Here is a 27,498-nt window from a genome sequence, read left to right on the forward strand (position 1 = left end):
CCCAGCCAAGAAATAGTGCAGCACAAAACTCCCTGTAACGTTTTTACACTCCGGCTTTTGTTTTGATTAAACAAAAAATATATAACGTGTTAATTAGTGAGCTTTAATGCCAATGGTAAGAGTTTTTTTCTCTTAATCGGGACAGAGGCATGCTGGCTGTATCCCTCTGCTAAGCTAAGCTAAGCGTCTCCTATACCTGTAGCATCATATTTAACATATTTAACAAATTTCGGTAAATGGGGGCACTATTGTGCCCAATGAGTGAGTGTACGGTTTTGTGAGGTAACACCTCTCAGCACTCTTGGCACTCACTTTTCCTTTGAGATCAGAAGGATAACATCACTGATCTACTCTTGTTTACTGGCATGTTCTCCTGCAGTGCTTTGGTACAACAGTTCCTCATACTATATTTAGACTATGCATTAGAGTTGTCCGTTCTGCATGCCACCGACAGTGCCAAGCTTGTTAGCTTTCTCCCTGATATGATGTGGACATACTGAGCAAATCATTGTGGGCATCAGCCGGGGGCCTAATGCTTATTGTCTGAGTAGATTAAGATAACCAGTGATTAGACCTGATAATTATGACAATATCTACATCTTAAAACAGTTTGTCACCCTCACCTTTCACTGTATCTCCCTATCTTGTGTGCAATAAAGACGTTAATTCCACCCTATGATTTTTTAGGTCATTCAGTAGTTTGTAGTGCTGTCATATTGAACTGCAATCTATTGTAATGCGTTTCTTTTGCCACAATGTGTAGCTATAAAGACATAAAGGAAATCATTCCACAAGTAATTTAATTTGTGCAATGACACAAAACAAATACATAAAGTTTTATTAAAATTAGGCTATAATACCACAAGACTAAATGGTCCAAAAGCCAAATCTATATGGAGAGAATATACTGTATAATATAACAACATCAAGTCTGCATTACAGTAAGTAGTACGATGTGGTTTTGATGTCATGTAGGGTAAAACTTATACAACTGGATGCTTACCAAAGAAAATCCACCCATATCCACAGTGGGAGAACCTGTGGAAAATTCCAAGATCTGGTATGTGTTCTCAATTAAGCTGGTCTAATCCACCGTGAAACTCAAGAACCAGCCCCCAGAATGACTCGGCACTTTCTCCTGTGCAGCGTGCCAGTGAGTTATGTACACATCAATGAAATATTCATTCATGTCCAACTTTCTAGCAACACGTATTTAACTATTTCAATCGCTTTGTGTTCACTGAAGGGATCAAGGATCGGGGATATCTTTAATCTTCAATTTGTTGTCCAGCCAGCAGTAACCACATCAAACAAACAATAAATACAATATAAAGATCACATTGAGTTATTCAAAATAGCCAACGGCAGCAGGGATAAATGGTCAGTGAGGATGAATAGAAATACTGTAATGATGTGAAGCGATATTTTTGAAATGAATGGACCGCTTTTGTTTGAAGCTCAGACTTGTCAAATTCAGTGTAAGCGAGCACGTACTGTACCGGGGGTTGGGAAGAAACACAAACACTCTGTAAACTAACAAACCACATCTTTTTAATCCCAACAGGGAGTTCCTGAGTGATGCTCCTTAAACTTGTTGTTGGTACAGCTTCAGCATCCGGGTTCATTTACTGCGTCACAACAAAAGACACTTGCGCAACGTCCACCGCAACTTTGTTGTGACAGCTTCCAGTTGACGAACACAAAGACACAAGAGTCATGAACGTTTCAACTCCCTCTGACCAGCTTTAGTTTAGTATCACTTTGAATTTTTTTTTTACTTTTGTGTACAAAAAGTTACAAACTTGGAACTTGATGTACTCCTTTGGAAACAACTTACATTTTTGATTTTCCCATATAAAGTCATGATTTGTAGTCATGACTTCAAATGGAGATGATAGTTACAAACTGTGTCACATGTGCACAATAGCACAGTTATATTACTGTATATAACTATTACTATATTACTAACAGAAGAAATCAGAAAGAATGGAATTGCCTGTCATAATGTTGACCAACAATTATTTAGTTTTTACCACATTCTCGAGTTCAATTTCAATCTCACCAACCCACAACTGTGCTTTTTTTGTCATCATATTTTTGTTTTTGTTGATAATAGCCTATTCATTGTTAATTTGCATGACATTTTCATGAGTACAGCCATTATGTAACACAAGGAACATTGTTCAATATTTCTGAAAGCTTTAGGACATTTTTAGAGAAACTCCACAGAGACTAAAACTCGATATGTGTCGACGAACAAGGCGCATCTAAACGCAGCTTTGTGAGGGTGAAGGGTCCAATTTCAATCTGCTCTCCTGGGAAAATGCACCGAGTGCAGACCAGCACTGTCCATTTAATCACGACATGAGTCTCACGAGAACTTCTCAATTACTTAAGACACGAAGGCTCCTCAAGCCCTGTCTGTCTGTACACTGTTAAAGAAAAGAAACAGAAGGATTTTGTCCAATTTGTGATTCAAATTTTAGGAGAAATCCAGGAAAGAAACATTATAAGAAAAGCAAGATTCTCTGATGAAGACAGGGCCTGTTCTTGAGAATAAAAGTAGTACTAAAGATTGATTCTACACTACTGGTGCATTCCCAGTAACTACATCCTCCTCACTGACTGCGACATGATTTTGAATGTTTTCCTAAATCATCGATAGGAAATGGATACGAGGTCACCTACTGACAAAAAACCTGAATTGCAACTTATTTATCTTATACAAGAGCTGCAGGCCTACATTGTTCTCAAACCAAGTAACACCAAATTAAAGCCATCCCCTATTTTGTTTTTTTATTCATTTCCTGGACACAACAAGCCTCAACAATTCAAAGCAAAGACCCTCTGTTTCCAAGAAAAGAGAGAAGGGGGAACTGATACACATCATTTTTACTCTCTTAATATTAAATTGAGAACATTCGGTTATTCTCAACCCATTTGTGTCAACAACGGAAATTTTCTCTGGGCTTGCCTAAGCACAAATGTAAAGAAATTTTCAAAATCGGTCAAACTGTTTGGCTGAAAAGTGAGTTTTTCTTATATATAGTATATATAATCAACAACCATATCTAGTATTTGGGCACATGTGACTACTGTTTTTGCAATAGACTCCATTATATTTTAGAAAAAAGTAGTCCCATGTGCCCAAATACTAGATATAATATGTTAACGAAATGGCTCAGAAACTACAAGGAGCACAATCAAGTATTTGGTATCTATGCACCCATAACAAGTTGAATATCTAAGATATGTACATATATGCAGTGTGAAAAAAATATTACTTATGGAACACATTTAATGAAAACAATGTTAACGTTTTACCTAATTTTTTTAATAACTACTATATATTACTATTAATAAAAGTGTGATTCTTCATGTGATCTCAAAATGTCAAAGTTGTATTGTTTTGACCAATCGAAACTAATGTTTTGTCATTTTTCCTTGTTATAATAATAGTCTTTGGGCACAAGTGGTTTAAACAACACACATGTTCACAAAGAGATGTCCCAAAGATTTCCACTCAGGTTTTTTGAATGGAGCCGGTGATTTTCCACAGTCTGTGGCTCCTGTGTTCATTAAAACAGCAAGTAAACAGCGACATGCTGTGGCCATTATAAGGAAATGCACATGGACTTAAAATAGAAATGAAAGCTCTTACTTGTGTACTGAATGGGCTGTGTCAATGGAAATTACACATTTGAGGCCTATTTAGAAGGTTACATATCTGGCTTTCCTAAATGTGACCCTGTGACCTCATAACCTGCAAGTTAAAGCTGAAGTAGGCGAGATTGGAGCAAATATGATTAAAAAAAGTTATTTTTATAAAACGGTCGCTGACAGCAGTACATGAAACAGGTAACCTGAAAAAAAATCATGTGCCTCTGTGTCCTCCGGTGCTCCAAACGGTATCTGCAAGATTTCACAGACCGGAAGAAAACAAGCAGTAAGAACTGATCTGAGGTCTGCTGTCCATCTGCTGTCTATGAGAGCCGGCTGTCAATCACTCGCGAACTCCGACCTAACGGTCAAACTAGGCAGCGCTGATCAAATATGAATCTATTTTATGTTACGTTAATGCCTATTTCTTGCCTGAAATGCTTTCAGAATCATCTTGTGGTGCACGGTTTAGCTGTAAAATGAGAAAGTTTGTGACGCCGTAGCCAATGGGAACACTCTCTCAATGAAATGACCTGTGATTGGTCAAAGTCTCCTGTCACAGGCTAGACTGGAGCACAGCCAAAAGGAACGCTATTAAAGCCTGAAAACAGAGCCATGAGGAGGTGCAGAAGTCTAGTTTTCTCTCAGAACACTTGAATTACAATATGCTGAAAGGTTATTATGGAACTTTTGCCCAATGATGCCAAAAATATACTGCCTACTGCCACTTTAAATGAACTGAAAACATTACACGATCATTCATATTAAAGTGGAATTTTAGTGGAATGTTAGCAAAATATTGTCCGAACCCAGAAACAGTTCCGCTACATATTTGTGTTTATCTTTTAAACGTCGGTTTTATGAAGTTTATAAGCCTGCCTTTTAAAAGTAGAAGAGTTGTGAGGAATACAATAAACTCACTAAATGGCTAATGTTACTGTAAGTAGCCTAAAAGTTAGCATAAAAGTGTGAACACAATAGTAGGCTTACCTGAGGCTGACTGATTTAAGCTAGCAAAAGGTTACAGTTCGACATGCTAATGGGAAATTCAAGTTCTCAGCCTCTGCTACTGACTGTGAAACTTACTCAACAGGCTGCTATATGCATCCGGGCGGTAAGTTAAGTCAGAGAGAGGTAAGCTGAGCCAGGCTGTGAAGATATCATTGCTGTTGCTGACTAGCAAGATAGATGCTGACCCAGTCCCCAGAGACTTCTGCTGCCAAACCCCGCCCGTTAACACCACTGACTGCACAGCTCCCATATGTTACATCAGACCCCGGGGGCTAGGATATCTCCTGTGGCATCTCCTCGACCTGACCTGCTCGGAGGGAGACCGCAGGGTGAGTAGCTCAGGAAAATGCTTTCAGCTTGTGATTCTTGACTGGTCGTGCTTTTTATTTTTATGGAAAGATGAGGAAAAGCTATGGAGGAATATATGTTGAAGAAGTTTGGGAATGCATGTGCTGTATGACTGCAAGATGCAAGGTTGTGTGAAGGACACAAACAAGGTCCTGGTGAAATAGTTGTAAGCAGGCCTGTATGGTAATAGAAGTTATACTATGAAGAAATAATACAATGTAAAAACTTTGTTTATATTCAGAAAGAAATGGGAGTTCTGATAAAGACCCATTATGGTAATGACACGCTTTGTGTATTTTTTTTTCAGGTCTTTTTAAGGAGGCATAGTATCGGGAATTCCCTGATCAGCTTGAAAATCCTGCTGATGATTTCATCACTACAAAGGTGACCATGGCTGACGAAATCTCCCCACTCATATCCGACAGGGCAGTTGTTGAAAAGAAAAGCAATAGGAAACACCAAGAAAGACACTGTGTCACTCCTTCTCTCCCAGACGGACAGATCTTAATGAACACTCACCATGTGAAGACTGACTCTTCATTTGGCGGCATCTGTGGCATGAGCTCACTTTCAGAGAGCAGCGACGCTGGGATCCTTTACCTGAACCCTCAAACGCCAAAATGGTCTCTCGTGGAGAAGTTTGCCGAGCTTTCGCCGGGCGAAGAAACGGGATTCGAACATGACCGAGACCAGGGCGGTCGAGGACTGTTACAATGCACTAAACATATCGAGAACAGTCAAATAAATGGATCTAATGAAGTGCTCTTGGATGCTGCGCAAAAGAAGGAAAGTAACCACTCTCAGTACCTCAAGAGTCATAAGATGCAAAGTAATGCCAAACAGAGGGCATCTAAGCTCAAAGAGCTAAACGTTGAGGAGAATTCTCCAGGCGGAGCTGAGAATAAGACCAAAAAGAAGGATATAAATAGTCCTTCTGTAAAGAAATTACTTAAAAAGTGTGAAGATGACAAGATCCCTCGACTTTTGGTTGCGATGAAAAAACGCAGTGGAGTTGACAAAGAGCACCGTCCCTTCAAGTGCACGCACTGCAACTGGGCTTTCAAGAAGCTCTGCAACCTCCAGAGTCACTTGCAAACGCACACCGGCCTCAAGCCACACGTGTGTGATATATGTGGCAAGGCTTACTCTCATCAGGGCACGCTGCAGCAGCACAAGCGTCTACACACTGGTGAAAGACCATACCACTGCCCCTTCTGTGTCAAGACCTATATCTGGTCCTCAGATTACCGCAAGCACATTCGAACACACACTGGTGAGAAGCCATATGTCTGTGACGCGTGTGGGAAGGATTTCATACGCTCCTCTGACCTGCGAAAGCACGAGCGGAACATGCATACCAACGACAAGCCCTTCCCGTGCACGCACTGTGGCAAGACCTTCAATAAACCCCTCTCCCTGAAGCGTCATGAGCGGAAGCACCTGGGAGAAAGGCCCTTCTCCTGCCCCGAGTGCGGGAAAGCCTTTGCTCTGGCTAGCCGCATGGCAGAGCACCAGAAGATCCACGCAGGAGTGCGTCCGTACGTCTGCACGGTGTGCTCCAAGTGCTTCACCAAGTCGTCCAACTTGACCGAGCACGAGGCCATTCACAGCGGGGAGCGGCCACACAAGTGCGAGGAGTGCGGCGTGGCGTTCGCCATGGCCTCTCGCCTCGTCCGTCACCAGTACGTCCACAATAAAGAGAAACCCCACAACTGCACAGGCTGCAGCAAGAACTTTAGCCACCTAGACACGTTGAAGCTCCACCAGGATCAAACCTGTGCAGGGAGGATCTTTGTCTGTGTGGAGTGTGACAAGTCTTTCCTGTGTGCCACAAAGCTCGCACAGCACATGCTGAACCACAGGGACAAGAGTGTCTGAATCAGTTTAAAAGACAGGTACTGTATGCATTTGCAACTGTATATCCAAATGCGGTGGAACAATTTGTTCAAATAATCCGTTTCCAGACACATCAGAGACACATCGGATCCATTCAGAGTTACAGGGCACCAGATTATTTATGTTAAGGTATGTGTAGTTGTGTAGTTGTGCCTTACTTGTCAATAACACTCTCTCCCCCCGTGGTGCTGGGTTCACACGAGAACGCTGTGGGATAAAAATTGCCACCAGCATCGACACTGGAGCTTACAGTTTAATGGTGTGACGTGAAAGTGGTAACAAGATCCTTTTTAAAGTGAGAATATACAGTAAGTGTTAATAGTTCATATTTTTAAGTCAATAATACGCACAACACTGCAACTTTGCATGTGGGGAAATGCAGGTAGTTTATCATGATAAATGGCTACCTATGCTGTAGTGGCATTCTGAATGTGGTGGCCAAGGTGGGACATGCTGACACAGTTCAAGCAGGGATGGCACTGAGCATTGCATTTCAGAAGGCCTATCACTTCCTCGTGTTGATTTCATAGATGCACAGAGATTTATATACCCAACTTTACCATCAAGCCAAACATAGAGTAGATGACAGCTTTGATGCCCACGGGAAGCTGGTATATTATATCGTCCTGACAGATAGAGGGGCAGCTTAATGTTGCCATTCATGTAAAAAATAACAGCTACATCAATATTTTACTTATTCTCAGGTGCAGACTGTTTTTAATGTCCGGTGAGTTGCAGACAGTTTTGAATGCTGCACTTTTTCTTGACGCACAAGCAGCAATAGCTGCAACAGAAGCGCTCTAACATGGCCATAAGCCAGTCGTACCTCCTGAGACACATCACTGTGACCACATTAATAGACCAGAAGAGTTTGAATGGTTCAGGAAAGCTAGCTAATCAGTCAGTCGTTGCTTTTTTTAAATTATCTTCATGACGCTTCCTATTCAGTATTGTGTTAAGCAGTACAGCTATTTCCAGGCAGGAGGGTCTTTAAATGTGTTATGTTAAATGTCATTTCAGTATGCATGTAATGCCAAGTGTAAATCTATGGCTCTTTTTTAATCACATTGGCAAGCACAACAAGCATGTTAGGTTTGTAAGAGGGTCTTTAGAACTTGAGCATGTAGGAGCTTCAGCTCTAAAAGGGAAACAACATTGTATCTGTAGTGTTAAAAATATGTCTGAAGATGAGTCTCAATAAACGTTTTTTAACCAAATGTTAATTTCAAAATTAGCCCTTTTAATTGTATTTATTTATTTTACTTAATCCATTAATAAGGACACATCACATTTATGCAACAACAAAGTCAGAAAAGAAATTGGTTACGTATTTGCCAAAAGAGGAACAGGCCTTTATCTCTAGTAAGAATTTCACTTTTCGGAGAGATTTTTTGGATGCCGTTTTTCCATAAAGCTATCCATTCTAAATCCGTTCATGCTCCGACATATTACTGACAGGCGGTAAGCAGCGACTCACATCCTGGCTGGTTGTTTGTGTGTCTGTGCACTCGATTCCCAGGCCAGCATGTCCCTGTTACACTTGGCTACTGCCGACTAATCGTAAAAGGAGACGGCACCTGCCGCGTTGTCACTTGCTCTACATTAAGTGAGAGGCCCCGTTTGGAATCCTAGATATTTCTTGGCAAGATATTTTTATTCAAAATTGCACTAATAAACTGGTAATTAAACCATAGAATGTGCTGGTACAGAGGTACAAAAAAAGCATCAACATATACTATAATACATCAAGCACATATGACAGAAGTAAAAAATCAAAACATGTTTACAAGGTGACAGTAATAAAAAGTTTGTTCTAAAAATGTACTCCAAGAGCATATATTACTGTGTGCTTTATATACATTTTAAAGAGAGTACGCTAGCTTTGTCATCACACAAACATTTATATAATAAGGCTGTTAATAAAGCTCATTCTCAGTTGAAGGCAAACATCACCGCATATACACAGTTGAATCCTAGAAATGTCTACTGGCTGGTTGTTTATGGGGGTGTAGGGCATGTTGGATGTTTGCCTGGCATAGGTCTTTCCCAGCCCCCCCACCCTCACACCATGTGGTATCATCCATCTTAGCAGCGTGACAGCTCAATTTTTTCCTGCATATGTCTTGTATATATTTCAAAGTATTCCCTCTACAGATGGGAAACATGATCAGATAATTCACAAACATTGTGCCATAATTTACCAGCCTTGCAGAGTCAGGCTACGATTTCTGCTTACTCAGCTTGGAAGATTAAAAATGGGTTCTGTGATGCTAATAAATAACCACAGCATTGGATTACAGTTTAGTTTGCATCTCATAAATGTTTGAATGTACTTTTAATTATTGGATAATTGTTTTTAAAGGGACTGTATGAAAGTTTGTACATGTATAAAGGTTTTTTATTGCCGATGTGTGAACAGGTTGTAACCTAACCTACAAAATGAGACCTTCCGCGACTTTCTGGGTTTGTTTCCTCTATCAGCCTGTAAACCGCTTTTAATGTGAAGAACCCGGACCCGTTTTTCCAGGAAAATCCAACGGATGTGACGTCATGCGCGCGTGAGACTGCCTTTAGAGAGCCTTCAGCTCCGCTACAGTGTGGAACCATAGCTAACGTTCGGTTAGAAATGGAGTCCGCTAACGCTAACAAACGACCATCCCCCAACACAACTCAGCCTCCAACACAAACTCCACGGAAGCACCAAACACCAAAGTTATACAGGCTGATGCAGGAAAAGTTAACACTGGGATCAACATCGGCCGGGCCTTCGATTCATGGAGGGACCTTCGTTTGGTGTGCTAACATTACTGCCAAGCATGTGAAATATATAGTGATATTGTAGTTTTAGTTTGCTAATCTTGCTAACGTTAATTGACAGGATGCCTGTCAATCATCTTCAGTCTCATGTGTGTCGGTAGTGCAAGCACAAGCGGGAGCGACAGGAGACCGACTGTCGTTGACTTAACGCCACAGGTGTCACTGTTAAACAAACAATTTCTGATTCTTACATAGAGTCCCTTTAAGTGCATAGATATTTGATCATAAAAAGATGATGCATGGATGGATTTTATACTTTTAACTTAAATTTAGCTAATTCTCTTGCAGCATATAACACCCACGGATACTCATTGAGCAGTGAGAGTCTGATGATATACTCAGCGGGCAGTTACGTAGATGGTCACAGTCGCTCCGTGTCGCTGGCATCGACGGTCCTGGTCAAATCTCTCATACGGTACATAAATGGTTATTGGGGTCAATTAGGATATCCCTTCCCAAAAATATGTCCTGCAGCCACTGGTAATTTCCCTGCTGTCAGCTTCTAGAGCGCATCTCAGCTGTTTCTCACGCTGCAATATGAGTTACTTTGACGCTCCATCCAGAGTATTTCTGTATCTAATATGCAACATGATGGTTTTTCCAACCCCCACAGTTTGAAAGGACACCCTGTGAAAATAAATATGGGCGGGGGGCAAAGATCCTCCAACTTTGATTCTAGTAATGTCAGTGATCCTACAAACACAAACAATTTAAATGAATGTGAATTCTTTTAATATGGTACAGATACTGTATATGTTATTATAGTAACTTAATTACCTGTGATAGAGGATAGTGGTCTTGACAGCTTCTACCCCAGCTGCTGGCCTATGAAGAAGACATGGATATTTATAGAATAGATCACATTTGCATTGCTTCATGTAGGTAAAATGTCATCAGTGGCGGTCAAAAAAAATATGTAAGCTGCATATCATGACTGTGTTTTAGCCCAAATATGAAATTGGACACGCCGGTCAACAAATGTGTTAATGGCAGCGATGCAGGAGGAACTCGGCTCCTCTAGAGGGCCAGTGATCTCAGAAATCTCACATAACATATGAAGAATGTGGAACATGGCATTATATTTATGACTTGGAGAGTTGAAATAAAAAAAAAAGAAGATAAAATTAACGTGATAGCACGTTAACACCATTTTTTAAACGCCACTAATTTCTTTAACGCATTAACACAACTTTAGGTTGTAGCCAGCTCAGTTTTAAAGCTAGAGTAAATATACCGGTATCATATGTAACTTGAAAATCTAAGGAATCAATTGGTAGCAATCACTTTATGATAATCACATGCAGTTTGGGGGCAAGTCATAGTCAAGTCAGCACACTGACACACTGACAGCTGTTGTTGCCTGTTGGGCTGCAGTTTGCCATGTTATGATTTGAGCATATTTTTTATGCAAAATGTAGTACCTGTGAGGGTTTCTGGATAATATCTGTCATTGTTTTGTGTTATTAATTGATTTCCAATAATACATATCCACATACATTGCATAAAGCAAGCCTATTTGGCCACTCCCATGTTTATAAGAGTATTAAAAACTTGACAAATCTCCCTCTAAAGTACATTTTGAACAGATAAAAAAACGTTATTAACTATGGACAATCATGCGATTAATCGCGATTGAAAATTTTAATCGATTGACAGCCCTAGTTAAAATCATTTACCTGCTTTCCTTGAAAAGGGGTTGATCCCAGCAGAGGAAGGCTGAGTTGGAAACATGCCAGGAGAGACGATGGGAGGCGGGGGAGGAGGACAGAAGCCAGTAGTCGGTGGTAGCTCCTGAGAAAACATACAACAATATTCAGTATACGTTACATTACCAAATTGAAACGGAACAGTATAATGTATATTTACTGGACTCTTACCATCTGAGCTGGGCTTCTCTGCTCTGAACTCTCCTTTTGAGCATCTTTGGGTTTTGATTTGAACCAACCACTGAACCATCCGGCCTTGTTGTCCTGCAGAAAACACAGAAAATGAGACCATTGTTAAAGGACTTTAATGTAGTTTTAACAGGTATCAGTATGACCCACCCACCTGTTTAGGAGGCTCGCTGGTCTGCTCGGAGGCCTCTAAACCTTGCGGGATGCTCTGCTGGCTTCGCCCCTGCTGACTGAAGTTGACTTCCAGCATCTGAACTCCCATCTTCAAAGGCAAAGACAGACATACATCCAGGTAACTTTGTGGAAACTTTTACCAATGCTCTATATAAGTGATTCTCAAAGTGGGGTCCAGGGACCCCCAGGGGTCCGTGGCACTCTGCCAGGGGGTCCACGAAATAATTTTGCTATAAATTAGAAAAATTGTGGTGTATCATTAAAAACTACATATCTACAGATGGAGACCATTTGCACCATTTGTTTCTGTTTATCACTATGAAACAAGTCTGAAGTATTTATGTTAGGTCTCTAAATTATAGAGTAATGTCTAGACCTGCTCTATATGAAAAGCGCGTTGTGATAACTATGTAAGGGATAATGTTCAACGAGCACGAGATGGGTGATGCAGCACCTCGACCCAAAGCCCCGAAGGGGTTTATTTCACAACAATGACCCGCTAACTGTACATTATCCTGCTTATTACACGGCTACTTACATAAGAAATCAATAATTTGACACAAAAATGGTCCGCCAGAGTCCAACTTCAGAACTGTGCCCATAGCAACGGTCTGTTATACATAGCAACAGTCTGCTATGCATAGCAACGGTCTGCTATAAAGAAATAACAGATCATAGAACGCTGTGATTAACCAATCAGAATCGAGTATTCAACAAAGCCGTGTAATAAATAAAAATAAATTACATTTTTTTACAAAACAAATAGTTCCAGTGGCTAAGAGTACAAATGGTACCAAGCATATGCTTGATTACAATTGTTGATTACGATTAATTGTTACGATTGGAAAATGTTCTCCCCTGTGAGGGGTCCCTGGCCCCCACGAGTTTGAGAACTGACATTTTTTGTAAAGAATTTAATTTTAGAAATATAAATCCAGAAAAAGATGACAAAGGTGACATCAGATCAACTTTGTGTTCTTTGCTTTTCTATCAGAACAGAACATTACAAAGATCACTTACTGTGCCTGCTCCAGAGTACAACCCGGCTCCTGTAGAAGCAAATGAAATCAAAACATCACACACCATCGGACTCCCCCACAGCCCGTAGTACATATCTGAACAGAGAAAGGAATGATCTAACATTAGATTCTCACCCTCTGCTGCTGATGGCGCATTACTCAGAGGACAATGTGGCAAAGCCGTTCTGACTTCAGAACTATCTGTGTTATGATAACTGAAGGCTTGACTCGCGGCCACTGCGGACGCTGGGGGAGCATAAACCGGCGTTACTGGCAACGGAGAATTGGCATGTGGCCTAGACAAGCAACAGGGAGACAGTGACATAATGGTCTATTAGGATATCACATGTGCAGTAACGGTTTTCCTCCGGGCAGACATGAATAAGGCGTGTTGCTGCACATTTTGTACCAGTTCTGAGCTCCGCTAACGTCCCACGACAACGCCTTCATTTCCTCTGTGATTCCTTCAACTTGATGCACAAGGTTTTCTTGGTCCTCAGTGACTCTGTAATACAGGAGTTCAGGCTCTGGACTCTGGATGTCTCGGTTTAGGTCATCCAAGTCCGATTCTGTAGAAAAATAAAAATGAAAGCAACATTCAGAAATATCCTTAGAGTATTGTTATTAGACACTGCTCTCTAGTGAGAAACAGGCCACACAGTGCATCATGTGTCAAGTAATGAGAGGATAGAAAATGACCTGAGAAGACCTTGCTATCCTCATGGGCCAGAGCACTTCCCTCAGGAGGTGGCTGGTATGTTTCAGTACAGTCGTAATTCCCCATCTGAGTAAAATAAGAAATGTAGACATCACTTATATGATTTATTGTAAACAAGACAAACAAGAGTCTCTCTCAGTGGCTCTGTGAGGCTGTACCATAGACTATATATCAGAAGTGGACATAGTCAGTGAGACGTCACCCATTGGTTCGTTGACTGCCGTTTTGAAGCCTCGAGTTCGGCATTTTGGCCGTCGCCATCTTGGTTATTTGCAACCAGAAGTGACACTAAGGGGTGGAGCTAAGTACAACCGAATGCTAAATAAGACATTTCTTGGGTGACCAAAAAGGTTATAATTAACTTTCATGGACTGAAAACACACTGTGAAAGGGTTAAAGTTCTACGATGAAAACACGGACAACTCCCCGACCGGACAACGCCGTGGTAGCGACCTGTCATTCACAAGGTAGCCACGCCCTAAAGCATACCCTGTCTTCTATTTGACTCTAAATGGGACCATAATTTACTAAATGAACATCATGCTGTATCGAAGAAGACTTGAAACTAGTGATTGACATCATAACTCATGTTTACAATGTTTACTGAGGTAATAAATCAAGTGAGAAGTAGGCTCATTTTCTCATTGACTTCTGTACAATCAGACTTCTTTTTGCAACCAGAGGAGTCGCCCCCTGCTGGATATTAGAAAGAATGCCAGTTTAAGACACTTCCACATTGGCTTCACTTTTCAGACCCGTAGGTAGCCCACTGGGCTGCACTTAGACACAACAGTATTTTGAGCTAATTGCTAATGCCAGCATGCTAACATGCTCACAATGATAATGCTTACATGCTGATGATTAGCAGGTATGTTTATCATGTTCACCATTAGCATGTTGCTAACATTTGCTACTTAGCACTAAACACAAAAGTACAGCTGAGGCTGATGGGAATATCATTAGTTTTGCAGGTATTTGGTCATTATACCAAAGAAATTTTGACCTGATGATTGCGCTAGATGAAAAGTTAACAGATCATCAAAGTTATTACAATTCCTCCTGACGGTGACGTGAATCTGCACCAAATTTAAAGTGGAGATGAAGCAGTCAACCAAGTTAAGCTGGTTTACTAAATGGATTTCCACTCAAATGAACAATTATGTAACAAACATGACAAATGAAAGCATTTAAAAGAAAAGAGAAGCTTTGTTTTATCTTTCGTGGCAAGAATGCCGCCATGTTGCCGTACTCTAGCCTGTGACGTCACAAGAATGATTGGCTCGGCTGAGTTACGGAGACACAACAGTAGAAAGACGCACAACAGTAGAGACCGTGAAAGACTGAGGAGACACGGGACAGAAGAAAACAAAAGGGGGACACTATTGTATTGTTCCTGGATGTAAAGATGAGTTTTACAATGTTAAAACCAAGGACAAAACAGTCCATTCATAAACTAACTTGGTTGACTGATTCATATTCACTTTAAAGGTAGGGTTGGAAAAGATTTTAGAAATATTTTTTTATAACAAAAATTATTTTTTTTGAAATTCTTACATCCCAACAGCAATCAATAAATCTCTGACAAAAGTCGCAGGACTGTAATAAACCCGTCCAATCATTTCATTCGGCCCAAATGAAATGATTTGGGCTACCTGCCTTTGGACTTTGACCTACCTAATGATCTACCTGCGCACACTCTGCTTGTGTACTCATTGCGCGTCACCAGAGTCTTCCACAAGCTGCTATCTGCTGTGAGTTCTAACAATAGCCATGTTTGTTCAGACTTGATGACGTTCTCTTTAGATTTAGGGACTCTTGGAGCTAGTGCTGCGACCTACTTTCATTGGAAATGAGTTGGCAACACCGGGCTGGGTATTTCGGTTGGATCCTTTTTAAAATCTAGTGTACTTTAGCTAGTTTCTTAACATTACCAGATTCCTGTTAATCCTGAATTCCTAATCAGCTAAAAAAAAAATCATATTTTTCTTTAAGATTAGACATTTTCCTCATATGAACGCCATGGAGCACTCACCTGTAAACTGTGGTACCTAGCGCGGAGCTGTTTGAGCCAGTCGGGTTCCTGCCCGGCTCCACTAACACCTGTTTCGCTGAACTGACCCTCAGAGTGTCTCAGCCTGTCTGACAGCTGCAGAAAAGAGGACACGTACATACAGTACATTTATGTAGAATGTAATCGATATACAGCGTGTCACTTTGGTACAGTACTCAAATGTTTAACACATAATATGCATGTATGTATGAGTGTATAGGAGGATGTGTGAATACCTTTATAAGCTCTCCAGTCAGCACAAAGAGAGGCTCCCTCAGCCTGAGGATCACCTGTCCCACCACCTCGCAGTAATGGAAGGCCTGAGATGCCAGCCCACAGTCCAGCAGTCGACTGGCGTACAGGAACTTATACACCTGAACACAACGCAGCAGTATTTTGTATTTATGTGATTTATTTAATTATGACTGCATATGAGAATAATATTATTTATAAAAAAAAATGTTTGTAGAAAAGCAGTGTGATCTGATGTAAATGGGAGCTACCTGAAAGGATGGTATTGACAGGCATTTGCCCCCAAGTTTCTGGCAGTACTCATACAATTCAGTGCACTGGATGGCAAGATTCGTGGCAAAGTATTCAAAGGATTGTCTGAAGGAGAGGAGAGGATACAGCAAACCAAACTTAAGCAAGGTCATCTCAGCAAACACACAAAAACTAAGCTCCACAACTACCAGGTCTATATGCATGATCTTGGTCTCTATGCATGATCTTGGTCTCTATGGATAGGTAAGACCTCAGAGAATTCATCCCCAGTGTCACCCCCACTGTTACTATGCCTGAGTAAATTGTGATGGACCAAAGGAAAAAATTGCATTTTTATGCTCGCCTAAAATGTTTTCTTGATTAGACAGTGGATAACACCATTATAGCAATGATGTCATGCACAAAGATGCCACTGAATTCATTCAGCAACTACCTGACTACAACTGTGCCAAAACAGATATAACTAACACAAAGAACATAGATTCTACTAAGGTTTTTGTAAGGATAGGACCGGGTGGACTCTCCGTTTGGCCACTTGGATACCCAAAGTGTGCCAAATGTTTGTTTTTTTACCTCTTGAAAGGGAATCTGGCTATAAAATACTATTGATATCCACTACAGGAGGCTATGTGCACACAATGGAGCCTTTGGCCAAGACATTTACCCTGTGCATCAACAGATTTTACCATTGTGCACAGTATAAAATCAATACAAAAACAACTAAATTGTATAAATTTGACTCCAAATTGAGTAGTTTTATTATAACATAAAATAACAAATAAGATCAATAACAATGTAAATAAGATAACAAAAAATAATCCAAAGTCAAGTTTGTACATTCAATATAAAAACGGTAAAAAAAACAATTTCTCGTGCTTTGATTTTGTAACTAAAATATTGAAATCATTGCCAAACAGACATTGTTTGGACAAAATACACTTGGAGTGTTGTTTTAATAGCGTTAAGGCTTCGTCTCTTAGAAACAAAAACAAAAAAAGACCACCAGAGCATTTTATGAAGTTTTTTAAGGCAGTGTTTTAACAAAGAACTCAGCCAAACAAGGTACCGGGTTTCGTCAGGTAAAAGAGGTTACAGATTAAAATAGGAGCACTGAAAGACATTTACCTGCCTTGCCCAGTGCTAATTTCTTATAATTATATTTCTTTTATAGAAATGGCAGCTAAATAGCATCAAAGAGCAAGCACAGCTCACCTGTGGCTGCTGCCCAGAAGCACCAGTCTCTCTGCCTTCTGCGTGAAAATCCCAAAGGGAACACCGGCTGTCATGTAGCACACATGGGCGGCATGTAAAAGGCCTTTGGAGGCTGCATGGGGAAGAAACACAAAACAACCAGCTTGTATATTTCTGCGCAGAAATAACATTACAACCTGTCAGTCCAGTGCGTACATACCAAGTGTGTCTCCCATGGTGACGATGGCCTTCTGTTGGACGGCAGGATCTCCTGTCTCATTGGAGAGCATCACAGCCAGATGGGGCCTCCAGTCTCCCCATTTTTCATTTCCACAGCACTGGGCACACAGCATCAAAATCAAGACTTTTATTGGATAATGACGTCTTTACAATAACTGCAATTGTGTCAATTGGGATGTGTGAATAGGTTCTGGATGTTTTACCACGGCTACAGCAGGGATTCTCCCAGTCAGCATGTGGAAGAGAGTCTGGAGGGGATCACTGGCCGTTAGCTGGCCTGTAAACCTGCCAAAAGAGCAGTTGTCTCATTGCACATCTTAAAGGAACAGTGTGTAACATTTCAGGGGATGTATTAGCAGAAATGGAATATAATAACCATGTTTTCATGAGTGTATAATCACCTTAAACTAAGAATCATTGTGTTTTCGCTAGCTTAGAATGATCCCTTCATATCTACATAGGGAGTGGGTCCTCTTCACGGAGTCCACCATGTTGCTCTGCCATGTTTCTACATTAGTCCAGAATGGACAAACCAAACACTGGCTCCAGAGAGAGCCCTTCGTGTTTTTACATTACCTGAAGGCTACCATAGTTCTTCGACGCCGTTGGCCTCTGAGTGAGGCGAACAGCGTTTGCAGTTTTGTACTTGGCGGCTCACGTTACCGCAGTCTTGGAAAGGAAAGAGTGAGCAGAGGGGTACTCAGTCGGTTGCAATCTGCAACCACACCACTAGATGCCACCAAATCCGACACACTGTACCCTTAAAGCTTCAGTAGGCAGTATATTTTTGGCATCATTGAGCAAAAATTCCACAATAACCTTTCAGCATATTGTAATTCAGACTTCTGCACCTCCCCATGGCTCTGTTTTCAGGCTTTAAAAAATCTAGCCCATGATGGAGGACTTTGACCAATCACAGGTCATTTCAGAGAGAGTGTTTCTAGTGAGCATTCTTATTGGCTGTGCTCCGGCTGGTGGGCGGTGCTTGGTTGGTACTTCCTCAGCTGTTCTCAACATGGCTGCCGGGTCACAAACTTTCTTATTTTACAGCTAAACCGTGCACTACAAGATGTTTCTGAAAACATTTGAGGCGAGGTCTAGTTTGACCGTTTGATCGAAGTTTGCGAGTTATTGACTCGTGGCTCTCATAGACAGAAGCTGAACAGCCGACTCCAGCTCAGCTCTGATTGGTTGTTTGACTCCAGACTGTGAAATCTTGCAGATGCCATTAGGAGCACCGGGGGACACCGGGGGACACATGATCTTTTTCAGATTACCGGTCTCATGAACTACTGTATAATATACTGTAAAATAACTTTTTTTTTAAATCATATTTGCTCTATTCTACCCACTGCTGCTTTAAGCCAGGCTTTTATTACATACTAGAAGAAGAGCTAGTGTAGTAAAACAAAATGCATCTCCGTTAAAGATCACCCCTGCTGCTACTCTGTACAGAAGTGATATACCATGCTGATGTCAATCACAAATAAAAAACAGCCTTGCTCTCTACCCACCCCCCAGACATTCCTCTAGTGACATGTGCTGCTGTGGGACATACTTCTGATGCAAAAATAGTCTGTAAAAATGGATTGGGTTACACGAGAAATAGTTCACAGAAACTGTAGTTTAGTGGCAGAGTGCAATCATTTCTCCTAATGTCACTCAGCAAAATCTCGGTGACTTTTGCGGTGCTGAAAAAACTTGGATCGTATCGTATGTCAAGCAAGATTATTCTCTCACTCTGCAGGAAAGTGTTAATGGTCTGTTATGTACTGCTACCCTCTCCAAATTATAAATAACCCAGAAGCCGAGATAAGCTCTGGAAAACAAGGTAGGGAGTAATGGCTTTTTGTGAGCTCACAGAAATAATGAATCATTATCTCTTTATTAAGTTTCCACCTTTGCCTAATTGACAAATGCATGTTAGAAATATCACTGATTAACAAACTACATCATATCTATTGCCTAATGCATGAAAAAAAAAAATTCTTTTATTTTGAAAATATTCACAAACAGGAAGCCGTGTTAAAGTGTTCCAGAGGTCGGATCTCTTCTTGTTTTCATAACTATACCTACCTTGCGCAGATTCTAAATTGAGATAATTATTTTTGGACACAGGGGTGTGAAAGCCAGGGGACTTTTTGGACAGAGTGGATGTGCCATGTGCTACACGAGTCACAAGTAGCCTATTTAATTAGTGAGTCTTCGTCCCTTAGTCTGACTGAAGGCAAATGCTATAGTAATGCAATTTGTTGATTTTTCTTCATTACTGAATAATCTTAGCATCAGTTCAGTACAGGGAAATATTGATTGAAGGTGCCATTACTCCCATAACAATGTCAAACACATACAGTATTTACACATACAACTGAGGCTGATGGGAATGTGACTAGTTTTGCAGGTATTTTGGTCATAAAACAAAGTTTTGGATTTTGATCTGATAATGACGCTAGATGTCAAGTCGGAGGAAGTCACCAAAGTTATTACAGTTCATCAGAGGAACACGAATATCTGCCACAAATGTCAACCTCATGGTGGCGCTAGAGGAAAAAGTCAGGGGATCACCATAGTCATTAGGATTCATTCTATGGGGACCATGAATGTCTGTATAAAAGGTTAAGGCAATCCAGCCAATAGTTTAGTTCAGTCTGGACCAAAAGGGTGGACCAACAGACCAACTGACAGACTGACATTGCCATGCCTACAGCCATGCCACTATCATGGATCAAACCATGGATCTGTTAGGGAGAACTAGACACCTCGTTCAAAGATTAATCCCTATAAAAGTTGTTCACAAGGCACATGTGCCAAAAAAGCCTCTGTTTGCATATCATCATGGTGTTATTGGATCAAATCCTGATAATAAAAAAAGTATTTTAAAAAATGTATTGACTGTTTATACAGCCGCTCCTTTGTGAAGTTCCAACACCCCGTGCGACCACTATGCCAAAATGCTTAACGGCCCATCCGCGTTCCCGTAGGCTTGGCTAAAACACACTCGGTAAACTGAGGATATACTCCTAATACAAGTGACAGAAATAGTGGCCACATTTCCTTGTAGCTGTAACACAAGTTCAAAGCGGATTATAAGAATCTACATGTAGTCAGAGGGAGAATTTCCTCACTAATTACCGCCCATGTGTAGAATTGGATACAGATTTCTTGCAGCTGTCGTGTCTCAGATGACTTTGCGTTTCTCACCTGTTCAGCACACTGGTGTAGGACCTGTTGTCCATTTTGCTGGCCAGAAAAAGTGCATGTCCCCACAGGCCGCTGCTCATAGCTGACTCCAAGGCCTCCTGGAAACCACACGGGAAAGTGTGAGGCGACAAACACTCAGATCCCAACACAGTATGACATCCATGGCAACTAGTATGAAGATGTAACGCAAAGCTTTGGACCACGCAGTTAAAGGGTGTGTCCTAACAGGTGCCTGATAAATTATTCAAAGGTGCTCTATACGATATCCAGAGCATTAATATAGCAGCACACAACTATTTGCTATGTAAAGATATAGAGGAGTAATGTCTACCTGAGCAGAGAATGAAGTCACTCTCATGGCCGCCGCTCTACATTGCTCTCATACGGCGGTTACAGCTGATAACGCCATCCAGACCGACGGCGGCGGCGCATAAGTGTAGCGCCCACCCTCTGGTCCCCCCCCCCCCGGTTTAACACTGTTAGCTCTGTCAGCACTTTTGCCATTGTTTGCACTGTTAGCACCGTTAGCTGCGAACCGCCGGCTCAGCCATCGCCATGTTGAGAGCCATGTGGAGGCAATAGATATGCTCTCAATTTCACGTTTAGCACATTTAATCGTATGCGCATTATTATTTGAGTATATACTGTATTTATATCCTACCCTGGAGTAACGCTGAGATTGCCAGTGATGAAAGGTAACTAAGTACACTTAGTACTTAAGCAAGTAAGTACAATTTTGCAGTACCTGTATTTAACTTGAGTATTTATTTTTTATGCAACTTTATACTTTTACTTCACTACATTTCAGATGGATTATTTGACAGCAGTACTTTTCTGATTAAGATTTTACATTAAAAACATATGACAAGCCTAAAATACAATGCACTGTTAAAGATTAAACCAGTGGTTCCCAGCCTTTTTGGCTTGTGACCCCTTACACAAAAGCATTTTCTAGAGGGGGTTCCACTCCTTGTCACGTTTCAGATGCCTATGAGTTGTTCCACCAAAATGGAAAGCTTACATAACTGCAATCTAAATTTTATTTTCTGCAGAATGAGTACTTTTACTTTTGATACTTTAAGTACATTTATCAATACTTCTAATCCGTACTTTTACTTAAGAAAAAATTAATGCAGGACTTTTATTGGAATGGAATATTTTTACCTAAATAAAGGAACTAAATAAATATGAATAGAGATTGTAAAAGGTGGAAACCTTCTTTCTTCCAGCCAGCAGCAGCTGAGTGTAGCTCTGCAGGGCCTTCCCAGAGGTCTCAGAGCCAAAGCTGCTCCAGTCTCCTGTGAGCAGGTCGTCATCTCCAGTGCAAGGTGGTGCTTCAGCAGTTGCGCCCTCACTGAAGTCGATGAGTGTTGGAGCCTCAGACGCCCAGCTTCCATCTGAATGTGAGCCCTGCATCAGCAGCTCGGCGATATCTGAGCCAACCATTTGCTGCAACAATGGAAATTTTGTGATAATTGTATAAGAAAAAAAAAGATAATTACTATGATGGTTGTTTGGTGCTTAGCAAAAATATTTCCACAAGTAACAACAAGACATGATCCACTTACTCCATTCTGTCTGCAGAGCAGGATCAGTAGCTTCCACAGGAGGGCAGCAGAGCTCTTATCATGCAGCTTGTCACCATTCATGCAGGCCACTGACCTCTGGTGGGCAAACTCTATAGCATCTACTTTGTGCAGATCTTCCCTTCAAAAACATGAAAAACACGATACATACAACATTCATACATTGAACTTTAAACATAATATCTCAAAGTCTTAGTCACAAGACTAAAAATGATTTTAATAATTATATAAATATTATATATTTAATATTTATTTAGTGGTGAGCATTTTCAGTTTCAGAATAATGGAGGACCACAACTGAAATAGTAATAAAGCATTTAGTTGATTAATAAATGATTGTACAATACAAATTGGCATTACAAGCTAATTAATTTGTCTATGTTTACAAACTAAATTAATTTATCTATTAATAAATTGACTAAATTACAAAGTAATTAATTATTTGGCATTTTAATGGGCAATAAAAAACTGAATCATATAAAGAATTCACAAATGAAATATGAATGAAAGGGATTAACAAATACGCCATAAAACAGTCAATAAGTACATCACTTAAAAATACATTAATGATTCAATTTGTAAATCCTGTTATTTATTTCTCTTTTTAAATTGCATTTTTAAATCCCATTATTTATTTTTTTATTTCATTAATATTTTTAAATGAAGTACTTATTGATTTATGGTGTTTTTGTAAATATCTTTTTAATATGAACTTTTTCTACCTTTTATTGCACATTAAAATGTCAAATAATGAATTACTTTGTAATTTAGCCCATTTATTCATGGATTGATAATAAATATGAATCCCTATTTTTATTGTACAATTAGTTATTAATCAATTAAATGCTTTATTACTATCTTTGGGACTCTTGTGGTCCTCCATACAGAATTTCTGACAAATGACAAAGCAATACCTGGTTAAAGGTCCTGGGAAGTTTCTCATTTCCTGCTGTTCCTTTGTCTCACCCAGAATTACCTGTGCAGGCATAAAGACAAAAAATAAGCTCTTACTTACTTCTTAGTACTAGTGGTTAAGAAGAAGAAAATCTAATAACACAGACTTGTGTTGAACCTACCTCCAGACTGTGGATTTCCAGCTGGCTGGCGTTCTCCTGTGTGGACAGGCCGGGACTGACCCGTATCAGCTGGCCTGCTGGCCCAAAGCTGACAACCGCATGAGGGATGGAGTACTTCAGAGGAGCTGACATCTGAGGGATCGGTCCATGCTCTGAGGAGATATGAAGCACAGAGGAACATGCGGCATGGTAAACACTGAGTGAAGTGAGAGAAAAATACTTTAAACTGTATGCTACTCACCTGCATCAGATTGCGGGACAGGCTCGCTGTGTTCGGCTCCGTTGATGTACTGACTCAGTTCGTAGCTGCTGGAGGATAACCCTGAGTTTTTGGAACTTTCTAACGTCCCCAGGTAATAAGAGGACACCTCTTCGTTGTCTCTGGAGGGATTATCCTCGTAGTCATTGAGGTAATGCTGCTGGGAGTTGTCTTGGAGTATTGTCTTATCTTGGAGTTGTTGGTCATACCTGAAAGAATTAAAGTAACAATATATTGCATTTTCATAGAAATACATATACAGTTTGCTACTTTATATTGCTAGGCTAGGCTGATAGGCTACCTATCAGAGCTCCCTCCACCTGCTCCAATTGGTGCAGAACAATGCTGTATGAATAATAAAAAAAAAAATAGAAAACATATTCACATTCCCCCATGCTTGCCAATGGCATGCCAACTGACTTCCTGTTGGGTTTTAAAGCCTTAAACGGCTTTTAAGGCATCCATTTTAATCGGCCCAAATATATTGCTGATTTGTTGACTTCCTGTGTGCATGTGTCCCCCTCTGCAGGTTATGGAACGCTCTTAATTTTTAAAGGTGCTACATGCGAGATTGGGAGCATTTCTATTGCCTCTGCACGGCTCTCAACATGGCGACGGCTGAGCCAACAGCTCGTAGCTAACGGTGTTAATAGTGAAAACTATGGCAACACTGCTGACAGACTAACAGTGTTTACCTGTGGGGGGGGGGGGGGGGGGGGTTGTGTGCAATATAACTGCCATATAAGAGCAGTGCAGAGCATTGCTGAATACAACACAAACAGAGGGAGAGAGACTTCATTCTCTGCTCAGGTAGATATTAATCCTCTATATCTTTACATAGCAAATAGTTGTTTGCTGTTATATTAATGCTCTGGATATTGTATAGAGCACCTTTAACTTCTCTAAAAGGTGCAGTGTGTAGGAGTTGGCGGCATCTAGTGGTGAGGTTGCAGATTACAACCAACTGAAACTTCTCCCGTATGCCAAGCGTGAAGGAGAACTATGGTGGCCAACGCAAAAACGCAAAAGTCTCTCTCTAGATCCAGTGTTTGGTTTGTCTGCTCTGGGCTACTGTAGAAACATGGCGGATCAACATGGCGGACTCTGTGAAGAGGACCCGCTCCCTATGTAGATATAAACAGCTCATTCTAATCTAACGAAAACACGATTCCTATTTTCAGGTGATTATAAAACAATAAAACAATAAACAAAGCTATGAATATTATATTCCATTTCTGCCAATAGATCCCCTTAAGTCCTAGACACTGTTCCTTTAACTCTTCAAAAAACATTATATTATAGAAAGTTCTTGTGAATACTTAACATGCTTCTTCTGTTTTACCATTGTACCTGCCACTGTTATTCTACTTTTAAAATGTTTTTGTCCTCCTTGTGTGCTATGATTTTATTGTTTGTTTCTCTATTGCTTCTGTGCGATTTATTAGTATGTTGTTTTACCTGTAAACCATTTGTAACTTTCTTAAGAAGAAGTTCTTCTTCTTATCATTATTTTTATACATAATATTATAGTAAAGGAATGTACAAATGACCACGTATGATTTCAAAGTCTTCTTTGTTGTGCAAAAACACCACAACAAAGGCTGCACACCACCAACAATGTTCCCAAAATGAAAATAAATCTTGCGGCTCACCTGTACTCCTCAGCGTAGGAGCTCCCTGAAGGCTCCTGCTTGTATGTTCTGTCATGGTAAGGGCCCGTTCTCGAGGAGTCCTGGGGACCCCACTGGCCAGCATCTTAACGATAACAGTAACATACAATGATCATCTTATTTGTTTTACCAATCCACAGAGTGTAGTACACTGCTAAAAAGCTTTGTAGTCTCACAGTGTTCTTGTGCATCACTGTACCTTGTCGTCCGTGCTGTCCTCTGTAGTAGTCGTGGTCATAGTAACCGTAGTTGTCTCTGTAGTCCCAGTGGCTGTGAGGTGGATAGTCATACCCATGCCTGGAATTGAAGAACTGGTTTCATCAGTGCATTCATTTATTCATTTTCTTTCTGAAGAAAGCATAATGTGCTGATCTATAGAGCTCCCTCCCTGACTTCCTTTAACCCTTCTCAGGGTGACAGGTGTCTGGTGAGTATCCCAGCATGCACTGAACAGCAGGAAGGTTAATATGCACTCAGCCCAATGGGTTACTAGAACCTTGGCTTTTGCACCACCACGCTATCCCCAAATCAGTGCACCATACTACGAAGTGTTACAACTTTTGTGTTTGTCTTGTGCTGCATGATTACAAACTAAAATTGTTTTTAATGTCCTCCCAATGTTTAGTTGCAGTCAATTTGGCACAATAATAAGGGACATCGATGTGAGATAATTCCAGGATAACACAAAACAATTCAGACAATAGGTTTTAGAGAGCACGGTGCCATTACTGTACACACCTGGACTGGGGTCTTTGGTGTTCTGGATGGCCATAGCCATGAGGATTCTGCTGAGGATACTGCTGAGGATACTGCTGAGGATACTGCTGAGGATACTGCTCCGGTCTGGCAGGAGGACTGGTGAAGTGAGCCCTGTAGCGGGCATCCGCCTGAGCCCATTGTCGGTCCCTCTCTCTGGGGTTGGGTGGTGGGTAGCTCTGGTCCCTGCTGTCCTGCTGAGAATACCTGTAATAGTCCTCTCTGTCTTTCGTCCTGTGGGAGTGACGGGCAGAGTCGGGCCGGGGTTGGTGACCTCTGTGATCCATGATGACCCCCTTCACACAAGATCAGCCGGGCTTACCTGGGGTAGATAATGGGAGGTTTGCAACTCTGTCTCTAGGATTTCAAAGTCAAATCCACACTGTGAAAAGTGTTTTGTTTGGGTTCTCACAGCTCACACATGCCAGATGCAGTCAAAGTACACTGCCACATCATTTCACAGGAAGCTCACAACATGAGCTGATAACAAGTCAGCATGATGATAACAGAAGGATAAAGTTCACCCATAGATAACAATGTGTCGTTGCTGCACAGAAGTGCCATAAAAGTTATGATGAATGAGAGAAAAATACTTACCAAAGGATGCTTTTAAATCAAAATCATACCATTCAGGGTATGGATGGGTGTGCATAATCCTTCATCTCCGTTTTATTTGCAAAGTGTATCCCAGGCTGCTGGGAGTAAACAGTGGAGCACGCCCTGAGGAGTCTGACAGCTGCAGTCCCACAGGGCTGGAAAAGAGGAAATCACGTCCATCTTCAGGCTAATGCGAACAAACAAGGGGGAAAAAAGTCAGTCCTTTCTGTGTAGTTTCCACATGTCTAACTGTGTCCTCGGATTGTAGGTTACATGTGGGAAAGTAGTAGTAGAACTTTCAAGTGTTGCCACGTTGCCGGTAGAAGATGCAGCGGTCCTCCACAGCAGGCGGGTGTTTAGAGATGGTGTTGAGCTGGTCTCCGGTCGGTTTTAGGGATGTTTCTGGGAACATGAGCGCAATGAAACTGATCCACGGTCAGCGGTGACAAGCTGAACGGTTATGTGACGTCACCACCAGAGGCGCTCTAACTCAGTAGGGGAGAGCGGGGTCGGGTGGGACGCTTTTGTACAGACCCCAAATAACCTTCATTACTCACAGACTGCTAGAGGAGTAATGGAAATAATTTGATCCTGAACAGATACAGGTGTCTGCTAACTATTTATTTTTGTATTTTTTGTTTTTTTTAATTATTATTTTATTTTATTTTATTTTATTTTATTTTATTTTATTATTAGTAGTAATATTATTAGTATTATCATTATTATTATTATTTAGCTAAGTTTTTTAGAGCCCAACCTAAATTTGAAAGGCAAGATTCTGTAACACCCCAATTTCAAAGTATTTCTGATAAGCCATGACAGTGTGACAG

At 40.8% G+C, this 27,498-nt stretch overlaps 2 protein-coding genes across 3 annotated transcripts; one reads left to right on the forward strand and one right to left on the reverse strand.

Annotated features, from left to right (window-relative positions):
• The first annotated feature begins 4,867 nt into the window (after positions 1 to 4,867).
• znf648 (zinc finger protein 648) lies at positions 4,868 to 9,321 on the forward strand. The gene is made up of 2 exons (XM_037769211.1): positions 4,868 to 5,000; positions 5,327 to 9,321. The coding sequence occupies exon 2, from the start codon at positions 5,410 to 5,412 to the stop codon at positions 6,895 to 6,897; it is 1,488 nt and encodes a 495-aa protein (XP_037625139.1). The 5' UTR covers positions 4,868 to 5,000; positions 5,327 to 5,409; the 3' UTR covers positions 6,898 to 9,321.
• Positions 8,551 to 27,002, reverse strand: sec16b (SEC16 homolog B, endoplasmic reticulum export factor). Of its 2 annotated transcripts, none has more exons than XM_037769210.1 (25): positions 26,669 to 27,002; positions 26,054 to 26,393; positions 25,515 to 25,612; positions 25,298 to 25,400; positions 23,628 to 23,854; positions 23,387 to 23,538; positions 23,225 to 23,286; positions 22,293 to 22,431; positions 21,940 to 22,173; positions 20,725 to 20,822; positions 17,727 to 17,808; positions 17,504 to 17,621; positions 17,305 to 17,416; positions 16,092 to 16,197; positions 15,825 to 15,962; positions 15,571 to 15,684; positions 13,520 to 13,604; positions 13,230 to 13,389; positions 12,956 to 13,116; positions 12,822 to 12,850; positions 11,782 to 11,889; positions 11,610 to 11,702; positions 11,409 to 11,523; positions 10,510 to 10,557; positions 8,551 to 10,359 (listed from the first exon to the last, which is right to left on the reverse strand). In XM_037769210.1, exons 2-24 carry the CDS (start codon positions 26,356 to 26,358, stop codon positions 10,541 to 10,543), a joined length of 2,856 nt encoding a protein of 951 aa, XP_037625138.1. In that variant the 5' UTR covers positions 26,359 to 26,393; positions 26,669 to 27,002; the 3' UTR covers positions 8,551 to 10,359; positions 10,510 to 10,540. The 2 variants fall into 2 exon arrangements, with proteins under 2 accessions (XP_037625138.1, XP_037625137.1); XM_037769209.1 differs by having other exon boundaries at positions 8,551 to 10,425.
• Positions 27,003 to 27,498: the final 496 nt, after the last annotated feature.

Source organism: Sebastes umbrosus, chromosome 5 (genome assembly GCF_015220745.1).
Source record: "Sebastes umbrosus isolate fSebUmb1 chromosome 5, fSebUmb1.pri, whole genome shotgun sequence".
Taxonomy (NCBI): Eukaryota; Metazoa; Chordata; class Actinopteri; order Perciformes; family Sebastidae; genus Sebastes; species Sebastes umbrosus.